The sequence below is a fragment of the Astyanax mexicanus genome, chromosome 13, assembly GCF_023375975.1.
Source record: "Astyanax mexicanus isolate ESR-SI-001 chromosome 13, AstMex3_surface, whole genome shotgun sequence".
Classification (NCBI taxonomy): Eukaryota; Metazoa; Chordata; class Actinopteri; order Characiformes; family Acestrorhamphidae; genus Astyanax; species Astyanax mexicanus.
Genome location: NC_064420.1, coordinates 3,757,113 through 3,771,871, shown reverse-complemented (window position 1 = coordinate 3,771,871; position 14,759 = coordinate 3,757,113). Strand labels below are relative to the sequence as shown.

Sequence of the window (14,759 nt, the reverse complement as noted above, 5' to 3'; positions counted from 1 at the left end):
CAAGAAGATATGTATAGTAAAATAAAATAATAATTCATTATTATTTATGTTAGCAAAACGTAAATTCGCTAAAAAGATCTCTGAAAAAAATTCTGATCGATTTGAATCATTTACTGGAAAGAGTCGGTTCAAATGAACGATTCATTCACGCGCCCGAACAGCGATTCCCTTCCGTTCCAAGATGGCAGCCACCACGAAGAAGACTGTGGTAAGTGTGTCTGTCTTGATTTGCTGTTTAAAGAGTCGCGGTCTGGCTTTAGACCGGTTTAGTTTAGGTTTAGGATTAATTTTAGTTCAGTCTTATTTATATACGGTTTAAATCCGCCGATATACAGGCAGGACTTTTCCGGGAGCCTGAGAGTTAGCTTGGTTAGCTTAGCATAGCTAATGTGGAGCTATTATAGAGCTATATAGTATAGAGAGCTAACGGCAGCGCTGTGTGTGTGTAACTTATATGAGAGCTGGATCAGCTCTACAGAATAAAGCCCAGATCTGATCAGATAATAATCAGTTTATTGACCGTGTGAATAAGTAGAACCTGAATTCGGTTCATCTGCGAATCACAGGGGATGTTCACACTATGTTAGCTTAGCTAGATGGGCGTGTAGCAGAACCAAGCCTACAAATCTAACTGTCCACCCGAGTCTAGCCATTATTATACTAACATACAGCTCAAATTCATTAACTTATTAAAAAACACTATCATCACCTTATTTACTTTTTTTCGATAAAAAAAAAAAAAAAATTAAAAGTTACTGTATTTTTTTTTTAGTAATTCAGTTAAAAACGCGTAATTATTTTTAATAGATTTTATTTTAAGGTTAGATGTATTGTTATTATTATGGCTTACAGCTAATAAAAACCCAAAAATTAGTGCCTCAGAAATTTAGAAAATTATATTATAAGACCATTTGGTACTTTGGGCAGTGTGGGCAGTGTGCCAAGTCCTGCTGGAAAATGAAATCCGCGTCTCCACAAAAGTTGTCAGCAGAGGGAAGCATGAAGTGCTGTAAGATCATCTCCGAATACTTACATTTTGAGTATTTTTTACTTTATTTTTTTAGACTATATATATATATATATCTTTTTAAGGTCTGTTGTTTAAATTCTTTAGCTGTTTTTCTATTAATAAAGTCTAATTTCTTCATATATTGTGTTTTTTTTTTTGTGTCATGCGAATAAAATAATACAAATACCATAATAGAGGGGTGCACGATTTGGGCAAAATGTATTAAAGCGATCTTTCCACAGAATATTGCAACTTCTATTATTTTCAGTCCATTAAACCTTAAACATGTATTAGTGGTTAACATATCTGTCAAATATAATATAATAACTTCTTTCCACGTAAAATATTCTCAGGGTTCTTCTCAGATTACTAAATGCAAATGTCAGTTTTACTTTTAAATTTCAAGGAACAAAAAAAAAAAAAAAAAAATATATATATATATATATATATATATATATATATATATATATATATATATATGTTAAAATGCATTATATATTATAGTAGAATAATATATTATAATAGAATAATTATATATTATTCTTGATTTTTTTTTTTCTTTTCAAATCACATTTCTCAAAATATCACAGGTTTTATTTATTATTAGACAGAACTAAATGATAAGACATTAATATTGAGGCATTGTCACGCCAACCAGGGCTCTGAGCATGGGAACGACTATAAGCCCAAAGACTACAATCCCCAGCACTCTAAGGACTACAAACGTGCTATTGGCTAATTTAAATCGCAGCTCCTGCGAATGAAAAGTCAATTAAAAAACGATGAATTGTTTAGCTCTACTGTGATATACAGCGAGACTCCAGCACTACTCTGTGTTATATCTTCACATTTAGATTAAGTGCAGATTCTCTGATATCTCCTCTACTCTCTCCTGTCGGTGTGTGTTTTGTCACTAAGCTTCTCCTCTCTTCTCGCAGGCAGTTGAAGATGTCAACGTTACCTTTGAAGACCAGCAGAAGATTAACAAGTTCGCTCGGAACACAAATCGGATGACGGAGCTGAAAGATGAAATAGAAGCTAAAAAAGTAGGAAAATTATCAATAAACACCAGATTATCAGTTTATGATTCTGTCACTGTTTAATCCAGATACTCTACACTGATCACTTTGGTTATAGGTATGTTTTATCTTTCCTCCTCTCAGAAATCCCTCCAGAACTTAGAGGACGCGAGCGATGACCTCATGATGTGTGAGGATGATGATCTGCTGATCCCGTATCAGATTGGAGATGTGTTCATCAGTCACTCGCAAGAGGAGACGCAAGAGATGCTAGAGGCTGCTAAGGTGAACAGATAATTATTGAAACTAAAATACCAGCCAAAATGTTATGTTTTACAGTGTAGATTAATACGTAAGTCATCCAAAATGATGACAAAAAATATATGGAATTATTTAGTAAACAAAAAAGTGTTAAACAAACCAGAATGTGTTTTATATTTGAGATTATTCAAAGAAGCACCTCTTGCTTAGATGACAGCTTTGCACACCTTTAGCTTTATGAGGTTGAGTCACCTGGAATTTAGGCTTTCAGTTAACAGCTGTGCTGAACTCATCAAGAGTTAATTACCGGTACTTGAATTTCTTGCCTCTTAATAAAATGTTTAAGAGCCTCAGTTGTGTAAAGTAGCGAAGAGGTAGAGTTACAGGTATAATCCAGATTATGAGATGTAAGAACTACTCAACTAAATAAAAAAATATATAATAATTTTAAGAAATAAAAGTCAGTTATTTGTTTTCCATTCATCCATCCATCTTTTTACCTACACATCTATCTCTACCTGTCTACATTATAACAATCTACGCCCCCCCCCCCATTAGTCTATCAATTTACCCACCAATCTATCCACTTACTATCTATCTACCCACCTCTCTCTCTTTAATTTTCAATTTTTCTTTTATTTCACTTCTTTTATTGTGCAGAAAGCACTGGTATTTACTTAAGGAACTGTTTATCATTGTTTTTATTAAGTGTATTTATTGAACCGTATTTTTCAGACTATAAGGCACACTTAAATGTTTTTAATTTTCCCAAAAATAGACAATGCACCTTATAATCCGGTGCACCTTATGTATGAATTCTACAGTCAGACATTTAGGGAGCAGTAAAGCCACTCTGCTGAAGTACAGCAATATAAGGGTGAGTTTTTAGTGAAGTTTCTCCAGCACTAAGGCTGGGTGCAGCAGCATTAGCATTAGCTGCTAACCACAGAGCTGTAATCTGTGTGTTTGCTGTATTAAAACAAGCTATGTGGCACGAACCGCTAGCTGATAGCAAGCGCACTGGTTTACCGGAACACTCCAGGTTCCTCAGTCTGTTGCTGTTGTGAGGCATTTACTTTCGAGTTATTGCTGCGGTTAGCGGCTAATGCTGCTGAAGAAACTTCACTGAAAACTCACCCTTAGGCAAAATATTGGATATCTAAGCTTACTGTAAATAAATAGAAGCGCTTTAAACATCCAAATGAACAGTTTTCAGGAGAGAAATCTGCGTAGATTAACGTTCAGTGCTCGTTTTTTGACTTTAAAAGATTTTTCTATTAAGAATTTACATTTTTAAGGTGCTTAATGCTCCTTATGTATGAAAATAGACCAGAAAATCAATCAATCAATCCTTTGTGAAATAAAATCAGGTGTGCTGCTTATGAAATTATACTTAATAATGCTTCTAACCAACATTCATAACTGTACTGTAACTAGACATATTTTAATATTTTGTGCTAATGTTGTATAATTATATATATATATACATATTTTTGTCAAAAATTAAAAAAACACTTTTTTGCTGAAATGTTCTCCACAGGAAGCTCTCAAGGATGAAATCAAAGCTCTGGAGGGTCGCGTGTCATCGATACAGGGAGTCCTCGGGGATCTTAAAGTCCAATTGTACGCGAAGTTCGGGAACAACATTAACCTGGAGGCGGATGAGAGCTGAGTTCTTCAGTGAACGGACTTTATTTTACAAACTGACGCCATCCATCAACTAAAACCCCCTGTTTCCTGCATGGAGCTCACAAGCAGACCTGATCCCTCGTTTTGCAGCACTGATGATTCTTTCTGTTTTTTACATGCCGTTATGTTTCAGTAGTATTGGAAATGAGGAAGTAGATGTATCAGTTAAAGGGAAAGTTCGGGGCAGGAGCACTGGAAAACAAAACAGATGAGAGGCCTTCACTGCTATTTAAATAAAAGGCTTAAACAGTACAAATCTTGCACTGTCTGAATGATATTCTGTTCTATAGTGTAAATACAGTACTATAGGCTGTAGTGGTTTATTATAGTATAGTATAAATACAGTACTATAGACTGTAGTGGTTTATTATAGTATAGTATAAATACAGTACTATAGACTGTAGTGGTTTATTATAGTATAGTATAAATACAGTACTATAGACTGTAGTGGTTTATTATAGTATAGTATAAATACAGTACTATAGGCTGTAGTGGTTTATTATAGTATAGTATAAATACAGTACTATAGACTAGTGGTTTATTATAGTATAGTATAAATACAGTACTATAGGCTGTAGTGGTTTATTATAGTATAGTATAGTATAGTATAAATACAGTACTATAAGCTGTAGTGGTTTATTATAGTATAGTATAGTATAAATACAGTACTATAGGCTGTAGTGGTTTATTATAGTATAGTATAGTATAAATACAGTACTATAAGCTGTAGTGGTTTATTATAGTATAGTATAGTATAAATACAGTACTATAGACTGTAGTGGTTTATTATAGTATAGTATAGTATAAATACAGTACTATAGGCTGTAGTGGTTTATTATAGTATAGTATAGTATAAATACAGTACTATAAGCTGTAGTGGTTTATTATAGTATAGTATAGTATAAATACAGTACTATAGGCTGTAGTGGTTTATTATAGTATAGTATAGTATAAATACAGTACTATAAGCTGTAGTGGTTTATTATAGTATAGTATAGTATAAATACAGTACTATAGGCTGTAGTGGTTTATTATAGTATAGTATAGTATAAATACAGTACTATAAGCTGTAGTGGTTTATTATAGTATAGTATAGTATAAATACAGTACTATAGACTGTAGTGGTTTATTATAGTATAGTATAAATACAGTACTATAGGCTGTAGTGGTTTATTATAGTATAGTATAAATACAGTACTATAGGCTGTAGTGGTTTATTATAGTATAGTATAAATACAGTACTATAGGCTGTAGTGGTTTATTATAGTATAGTATAAATACAGTAATATAGGCTGTAGTGGTTTATTATAGTATAGTATAAATACAGTACTATAGGCTGTAGTGGTTTATTATAGTATAGTATAAATACAGTACTATAGACTGTAGTGGTTTATTATAGTATAGTATAGTATAAATACAGTACTATAGACTGTAGTGGTTTATTATAGTATAGTATAAATACAGTACTATAGACTCATTTATTTAAATGTAAATAAATAAGGTGCACATGGCCACTGGGTGCATTTCATACAAAAATTCTAAACATCACCACGGCAACCGAGCGGAACCCTCTCCCTATGATGTCACACTGGAAGAGTTCTATAGAGCAGCTCCCTGAGCTCCTAACTCTGACATTCTATCTCAGGTCACTGAGAGAGAAGCATTAAAACAGCTGTTGTTAGAGAGAATCCAGTGTGCTGTGAGGAGAGTAACTGTTGATTCTGATTGTGGAGCAGAGATGAGTGTCTGTAGAGATAGAGGAGCGAAGAGAAAGAGGTGTATAGAGGAGGATAACCAGGTGGTTTTAGAGGGAGAAAGAGACCTTCCCAACACTGAAGCTCAGGTAGCTAAAAAACAGAAGACAGAAGAGACCCGTCCTGAGAGAAAGTCGAAGACAATTGCCTCAAAACCAGGTTTGTCCATTGTTAGTTGGCCCCTGATATTATTTTATTGCATAATAGGTGTGTGCTCACCCCAAAAAAACAAAAAAGGGCTCTTGTATAATGATGGTCACCAATCTGGCCGCAGTGTTGTAGGATGTGAGAGCAAGTTACTATTTTTCTATTGCAAATTGCAGAATACCTTTGCTGTAATTATTATTATTAATTATTTTATGTATTTTATGTAAAATATAACACAATTAACTTGTGGTATATTAACTAACCTCATGAATCACAGTGGTTTTTAACTTAATTGCATCATATATAGTCAGTGTTGGGAAGGTTACTTTTAAAATGTAATCCCTTACAGATTACTGATTACATCACTCAAAATGTAATTTGTAACGTAATCCGTTACATTACTTCAAGTGAGTAACGTAATCTGATTACTTTGGATTACTTACAATATTGTCATTTTTTTAAGCCAGAATGAATGTAGCAACCACATATTGCATATTATTCTTTTATTTTTCTTTCCAGTTAACAAATAGATAAACAAATAAAACAGCCTTTTCAATCACTCTATAAAAATACTTATGAAACCATTTCATCAAACAATTTTATGAAACACTTCTATAAATTGATGATAAAACCATTTAAAACCAAACAATGTAACAACAACTGTAAGCTATCTACTTGCAGGTTTGCCACCAGTGTTAATTTTGACAACAAATTGTGATTTAGTCTTAGTCATAGTCTTGTGACGAAAATAGCATTTAGTTTTAGTCACAATTCAGTAATTTAGTCAACTTAGTTTTAGTCGACTTAATGTCATAAGAATATAGTCTACTAAAATTACAGTAAATTTAGTCGACTAAAATGTAAAGGGTGTAAATGTAAATGCTTTTTCATCAGTTCCCTTGAATTATTAACTATACACGTATACGTAAATGAAACGTTTAATAACCAATTGAGTAATATTGTTAATGTTTGAATGTGAAATATATTTATAGATGATTTAATGTATATTATTATTATTGTAGGTGTGTGACTATACATATTTTACATTTAAAATTTTGCTCTAGAAATCAGGTCATAAAACAACTGAATAGTTAAATTATAGTTTGAACAGCGTTGTAGATGCAAAAACAGCTTTTAAATGATCTAGTTTTATCTCCAGCACTAACCCAGCACACCTACTGGAGCTACAGTCTATAAATGAGATCAGAAACTCACATTCACACACTGTCCTGTAGAGATGCTCTCAGGATGTACTGAGAGACTTCATGAGTTAAAGTGAGAAACTTATGAGAAAGTGCTGTAAGGAACTTTACACAGACTTTTGGGTTCATAGATTCACTTATTTTATTGTTTTATTTTGGATATATTATTGAGTTCCTTTCTGACCTGTTCCTGCTTTAACACTAGCTATATCTTTCTCACTGTGAGACTAAACAGATGATCTGATCTTAATGAGTGAGTTCTGTATCAGTTCTGTGTTTTAGTGCACTGCCGAGTTAAACACACCATCAGCTCATGAAATAACATCAGTATTAAAACGCGGATCTCTGCATGGAGATCTGTGGGACTCTGGTCTGCAGAAGCTGAAAGATTAGTGGTGTTTTTACAGGAGATGGAGTCGCTCCACACGCTTTACACGTTATCTTGTTTTTTGCGACGTCAAAGGAGAAATATATCGCCCCTCTCTCTCTCTCTCTCTCCATGCTGAACACTGTCGAGTTAACTTCCAGTCGAGCTCCGTAACGACAGGTTAATTCCCGGGTTTGTAACTGAGCGCGCAGCGCTACTGCAGGAAAAACATGTACTGATTGGATGACTACCCCGCTTGTCCCGCCTCTCCACCTTCGCTAAAGTAGCAGTGATTGGATCTCTTCCTAACTGGTCCCTACCTTTCACAGAACTAAATCAGTTCTGATTGGATTTCGTCCCTGCCAAACATTTTCGTCTTGTTTTTATTCGTTGACCAAAATGTCAGTTAATTTCGTCTCGTTGTGTGTGCGGAGCCGCTGTCTGCCCCTCCTCCCTGTGTGTGTGTGTGTGTGTGCAGCGAGATGGGACGAGGGGCAGACAGTTCCCTGTCATATCAGAGCGATTCACCGCAAAATGTTATTTGCGTTTTGTCAGTGTTGGAAGAGCAAAAATAGGAAAGTACCGCAATGTAATCCTTTAATTTTAGCAGAGTAACTGTAATCTGATTACCATTTATTGAAGCAGTAACTGTAACGGATTACAGTTACTTATAATTTGTAATCTGATTACGTAACGCCGTTACATGTAATCCGTTACTTCCCAACACTGTATATAGTCTATATATCTATCTATCCATCCATCAATCCATCTATCTAATTCAGCAGAGGAAGGAGGACGAGTTACAGATCTTCCCAAAACTAAAGCCCGGGTACATGAGAAAAGGAAGACAGAGACCCGGCCTATGAGAATGCAGCAGAGAATCGCCCCCAAGCCAGGTTAGTTCATTATTAGTTGGCTCAGGATATTATTTTATTGCATAAAATAGGTGTGTCCCCAGCCCTCTTCTCTATCATGGCTTCTTTTTAATGAATGGTCACCAATGTGGTCTCAGTGTTGTAGGATATGAGAGCAAGTTACTATATTCTCTATTGTAAAAGAGTAACTTTGCTGTGTTTTTGGGGTTTTTCTGTGTTTTGGGGTGACAATAAGTGCATGTAAATAATTACATAATTTTTTTTTTTTATCAAGAAATATATATCATAGCTATTGTAAGTGTAAGAATTTATTTTTTAAATTAACTAAAATAAAAAAAACAGCAACTAATTAAAAGCATTAGTCTGTTCACGCTTCTGCTGATTTTGAGAACAGTTTAGTAATGAGTCTGTTAGCAAAGTCATAGGACAGTCTAACCAATCAGATTCACGACTTTCACAGCAGGGGCGGAGCCATGGCTGTCTAACCCCTTCAATATTTAGCTAACTATCATGGAAATAAGACAGATATTGTGTCATTTTATATTAAAAAGCTTTTTTAAAAGCTGCCCTTCAATGTGAAACTAAGTAATAGGCTGCCTGACTGGTGAGTTTTATGTGTACTTAATGTTTTGGCTGCTCTGGCGTCCTGTAGGCATTTATTGTTGGGTCTGTTGTATACTTTTGTGGTTTGTAGCTGTATTTGTGGGCTGTTGATGTGTGTTAAGTTCATGTAACTCAGTCAAGAAAGAGAATATATAATTATTGTAGTATTTATTAATGTGTGTTTAATTTTACAATTAATACTCATGTTTTCCACAGACTCCTTTGCTGCTCGCTATGTTACCGGGTACAAACTGGGTGAAGGAGGTTTCGGATCTGTCTTCACTGGAACCCGCATTTCCGACGGCCTAGAGGTTTGTGACTCAACACTTCTAAGACTTTATTATCTCATTTATTCCTCTTTTTTTATTATTTGTTACTCAGATTGATGATAATCTTATAAATATCATGTTGTCTTTGTGTGCAGGTGGCGATTAAATTTGTGAAAAAGCGAAGATCTGACCAATATGTCCAGGATGTGAGTGAAACCTGTAACCCAGATTCTACTAGTACTACCTATTACACTAGTAAAAGCACAGAAGCGAATGTCGCATCGTCATTTCTTATTGGCTAACCTTGTTTTGTCGTGTCGTCTTGCAGCCTACAGGCAGGATTGTGCCTAAAGAAGTGGAAATGATGAAGATAATGAGCAACCCACCCGCCAGAAACATCATCCAGCTGATTGAGTGGTTCGATGAGCCTGAGCGCAACATTTTAATTGTTGAGCGCCCTTATCTTTGCGAGGACTTGAAGAGCTTCATTTACCGCTGTGGAGGTTCAATCAACGAACAGACAGCCAAAGCCATCATGGTCCAGGCGGTGCAGGCAGCAAGAACATGCCACGAGCGAGGTGTTTTTCACCGAGACATCAAACCGGGGAACTTCCTCATCAACCCCCAAACCCTGGAGCTGAAGCTCATTGACTTTGGCTGTGCCGACTGGGTGAAGTTGGGAGGAAATAATTCTTATGCAGGTATGATGGAGTTTTTAATTTAGGGCTTCAAATTCACTATGAAATTCATGCATAACCTTTAAAATATGATCATAAGAGGACCTTAGAAGTGTTAAATATTGTGGTCCAAAGATAAACAACAAGCACATAGTTCCGAAACAGCAGCTTTACAGGAGAGATTACAGGATTTCTGGTCATGTTGGAGAACTTCTATTGGTCAATTCGTCAAGAAATGTTGACACAGAGTAAATTATGATGAGTTTGTGTGTTAAAATCATCATGTCGTAACTAGAATTCAACATAGAGGGAGATACTGTTTCCCAAAAAATGTACTGGTTTATTGTGACTAAACACCACGCAAAAACCAAAAACACACAAAAAAAAACATATTTCCATATTTCCTATTGGCCGCTGACTGCCTTCATTTGTATACAGTAAAGGGAGTGAGCTAAAAACTAGAAATGAGCTAGAAATGAAGTTCTGTGCTCAGCTCTGCTTCTTTTGTGTTTTTTTCCCCTCAGGCACCCGAGTGTACTGCCCCCCAGAGTATCTGATAAAGAGGAGGTACCACGCCAAGCCTGCAACAGTCTGGTCTCTTGGAGTCATGCTGTACAGGATGGTTTGTGGATGCCAGCCCTTCAAAAACAATCAGGAAATCTGCCAGGGCCTCACGGACATCAGAGGATGCCTGTCTTACGGTGAGAAACAGTAAACAGTAACAAAACAGACAATGAGTCTTGAAATGCAGAGATCATGACAAGATATTTAAATTACATACTGAATCATCTCTCTCTCTCTCTCTCTCTCTCTCTTTTCACCCAACCCCATCACCCTACACAGAATGCTGTGATCTGATCAGGTGGCTTCTGTGGCACAATCCAAACAAGAGGCCCTGTTTTGGACAGATCCTGAATCACAGCTGGTTCTATGAATGCCATGCCTAAGATCAGGTTAGTCAGGGAAAAAAGGAAATTTAATAAAAGCTAAAAAAAAAGACAAAAGATAAAAATAAGAAATTGAGATGTTTGTGATTTTTTTCCAGGAGTGTACCTATAGCCTATACCTATAGTTGGTATAGTTATATTGTTTGTTTTGTGTTTCAGGTTGTGAAAAGGGATGGATCCCTGCGGTGATCTGCTGAAGGAAGCCACAGCATCGTTTACAAAGACAATGAGTTTAGAGTTTAGTCTGTAGTGTTAAAATTAGTGTATAAGCCAGAAAAGGGGTGTTAGAGTTTAGAAACAGTTGAGTGTAGAAGTTGAGTTATCCGTTGTCGACCAGAGGAGGATGGGTTCCTCTTTAGAGTCTTGGTTCCCCCAAGGTTTCTTCCTCTTAACTTGAGGGAGTTTTTCCTTGCCACTGTCGCCTTTGTGCTTACTCTAAAGAGGCTCGGACACGGATCAACCAACTGATTAGTGTAGGAGAAAAAAAACTTGTAAGGAAAATGGCTTTTACTGTTTCATGGAAACTCAGAAAATAAACAGTAAAACTCTGCAGCTGTCTATTGTCTGTTTATTTGTAACTGTAAATGTTACATATCTATAGAGCCAGTTACTGTATTTACACTATACTATAATAAACCACTACAGCCTATAGTACTGTATTTACACTATACTATAATAAACCACTACAGCCTATAGTACTGTATTTATACTATACTATACTATAATAAACCACTACAGCCTATAATACTGTATTTATACTATACTATAATAAACCACTACAGCCTATAGTACTGTATTTATACTATACTATACTATAATAAACCACTACAGCCTATAGTACTGTATTTATACTATACTATAATAAACCACTACAGCCTATAGTACTGTATTTATACTATACTATAATAAACCACTACAGCCTATAGTACTGTATTTATACTACACTATAATAAACCACTACAGTCTATAGTACTGTATTTATACTATACTATACTATAATAAACCACTACAGTCTATAGTACTGTATTTATACTATACTATAATAAACCACTACAGTCTATAGTACTGTATTTATACTATACTATACTATAATAAACCACTACAGTCTATAGTACTGTATTTATACTATACTATAATAAACCACTACAGTCTATAGTACTGTATTAATACTATACTATAATAAACCACTACAGTCTATAGTACTGTATTTATACTATACTATACTATACTATACTATACTATAATAAACCACTACAGTCTATAGTACTGTATTTATACTATACTATAATAAACCACTACAGTCTATAGTACTGTATGTATAATATACTATAATAAACCACTACAGTCTATAGTACTGTATTTACACTATACTATAATAAACCACTACAGTCTATAGTACTGTATGTATACTATACTATAATAAACCACTACAGTCTATAGTACTGTATTTATACTATACTATACTATACTATACTATACTATAATAAACCACTACAGTCTATAGTACTGTATTTATACTATAATATACTATAATAAACCACTACAGTCTATAGTACTGTATTTATACTATACTATAATAAACCACTACAGTCTATAGTACTGTATTTATACTATACTATAATAAACCACTACAGTCTATAGTACTGTATTTATACTATACTATAATAAACCACTACAGTCTATAGTACTGTATTTACACTATACTATACTATAATAAACCAGTACAGTCTATAGTACTGTATGTAGACTATACTATACTATAATAAACCACTACAGCCTATAGTACTGTATTTATACTATACTATACTATAATAAACCACTACAGCCTATAGTACTGTATTTATACTATACTATAATAAACCACTACAGCCTATAGTACTGTATTTATACTATACTATACTATAATAAACCAGTACAGTCTATAGTACTGTATGTAGACTATACTATACTATAATAAACCACTACAGCCTATAGTACTGTATTTATACTATACTATAATAAACCATTACAGCCTATAGTACTGTATTTATACTATACTATAATAAACCACTACAGCCTACAGCCTTTTTCCCCATTGGGATTCTGTATTTAGTGCTGTGAAGTTAAATAATGCAGTCGTCTGAATTTATTCACAGCATATGATATATTTTAACACTGTGAAATGTAACACTAAACTCAATTAAAGGCATGAAATTCATATGCCCCAGTGATTAAACGTGTTGGTGAATGAAATGCATGCATTAATTAAACTCTAGGAAACACATTCAGAAGTGCGACCACAGTTGTCTGTGCAAATCACATCTGACGAATCTCAGGCACAAAGCACAGCAGTGAATTATATAGAGGAACTTATAGCCCATAGTAATCTATGATTCAGTGTTTGGGATCCTGCGGGCCCAGGAGATCCCGGCTGAGCTAGTCTGAGAAACATCATCATGTTAAAATCATCATGTCGTAACTAGAATTCAACATAGAGGGAGATACTGTTTCCCAAAAAATGTACTGGTTTATTGTGACTAAACACCACGCAAAAACCAAAAACACACAAAAAAAAACATATTTCCATATTTCCTATTGGCCGCTGACTGCCTTCATTTGTATACAGTAAAGGGAGTGAGCTAAAAACTAGAAATGAGCTAGAAATGAAGTTCTGTGCTCAGCTCTGCTTCTTTTGTGTTTTTTTCCCCTCAGGCACCCGAGTGTACTGCCCCCCAGAGTATCTGATAAAGAGGAGGTACCACGCCAAGCCTGCAACAGTCTGGTCTCTTGGAGTCATGCTGTACAGGATGGTTTGTGGATGCCAGCCCTTCAAAAACAATCAGGAAATCTGCCAGGGCCTCACGGACATCAGAGGATGCCTGTCTTACGGTGAGAAACAGTAAACAGTAACAAAACAGACAATGAGTCTTGAAATGCAGAGATCATGACAAGATATTTAAATTACATACTGAATCATCTCTCTCTCTCTCTCTCTCTCTCTCTTTTCACCCAACCCCATCACCCTACACAGAATGCTGTGATCTGATCAGGTGGCTTCTGTGGCACAATCCAAACAAGAGGCCCTGTTTTGGACAGATCCTGAATCACAGCTGGTTCTATGAATGCCATGCCTAAGATCAGGTTAGTCAGGGAAAAAAGGAAATTTAATAAAAGCTAAAAAAAAAGACAAAAGATAAAAATAAGAAATTGAGATGTTTGTGATTTTTTTCCAGGAGTGTACCTATAGCCTATACCTATAGTTGGTATAGTTATATTGTTTGTTTTGTGTTTCAGGTTGTGAAAAGGGATGGATCCCTGCGGTGATCTGCTGAAGGAAGCCACAGCATCGTTTACAAAGACAATGAGTTTAGAGTTTAGTCTGTAGTGTTAAAATTAGTGTATAAGCCAGAAAAGGGGTGTTAGAGTTTAGAAACAGTTGAGTGTAGAAGTTGAGTTATCCGTTGTCGACCAGAGGAGGATGGGTTCCTCTTTAGAGTCTTGGTTCCCCCAAGGTTTCTTCCTCTTAACTTGAGGGAGTTTTTCCTTGCCACTGTCGCCTTTGTGCTTACTCTAAAGAGGCTCGGACACGGATCAACCAACTGATTAGTGTAGGAGAAAAAAAACTTGTAAGGAAAATGGCTTTTACTGTTTCATGGAAACTCAGAAAATAAACAGTAAAACTCTGCAGCTGTCTATTGTCTGTTTATTTGTAACTGTAAATGTTACATATCTATAGAGCCAGTTACTGTATTTACACTATACTATAATAAACCACTACAGCCTATAGTACTGTATTTACACTATACTATAATAAACCACTACAGCCTATAGTACTGTATTTATACTATACTATACTATAATAAACCACTACAGCCTATAATACTGTATTTATACTATACTATAATAAACCACTACAGCCTATAGTACTGTATTTATACTATACTATACTATAATAAACCAC

General features: G+C 35.0%; 2 protein-coding genes across 6 annotated transcripts; both read left to right on the top strand.

Moving 5' to 3' along the window:
• The first annotated feature begins 105 nt into the window (after positions 1–105).
• On the top strand, positions 106–4,234 carry pfdn4 (prefoldin subunit 4). Its single transcript, XM_022677209.2, has 4 exons — positions 106–208; positions 1,948–2,055; positions 2,173–2,313; positions 3,830–4,234. The coding sequence occupies exons 1-4, from the start codon at positions 182–184 to the stop codon at positions 3,959–3,961; spliced, it is 408 nt and encodes a 135-aa protein (XP_022532930.1). The 5' UTR covers positions 106–181; the 3' UTR covers positions 3,962–4,234.
• Positions 4,235–5,617: 1,383 nt separating this feature from the next.
• On the top strand, positions 5,618–14,483 carry LOC111194017 (serine/threonine-protein kinase pim-1). 5 transcript variants are annotated; one of them, XM_049486463.1, is made up of 8 exons: positions 5,618–5,891; positions 8,231–8,344; positions 9,143–9,237; positions 9,351–9,401; positions 9,524–9,896; positions 13,511–13,687; positions 13,830–13,939; positions 14,093–14,483. In XM_049486463.1, exons 1-7 carry the CDS (start codon positions 5,717–5,719, stop codon positions 13,931–13,933), a joined length of 1,089 nt encoding a protein of 362 aa, XP_049342420.1. In that variant the 5' UTR covers positions 5,618–5,716; the 3' UTR covers positions 13,934–13,939; positions 14,093–14,483. The 5 variants fall into 5 exon arrangements, with proteins under 5 accessions (XP_049342420.1, XP_049342421.1, XP_049342422.1 ...); XM_049486464.1 differs by lacking the exon at positions 13,511–13,687 and adding an exon at positions 10,397–10,573; XM_049486465.1 differs by lacking the exons at positions 13,511–13,687; positions 13,830–13,939 and adding exons at positions 10,397–10,573; positions 10,716–10,825.
• Positions 14,484–14,759: the final 276 nt, after the last annotated feature.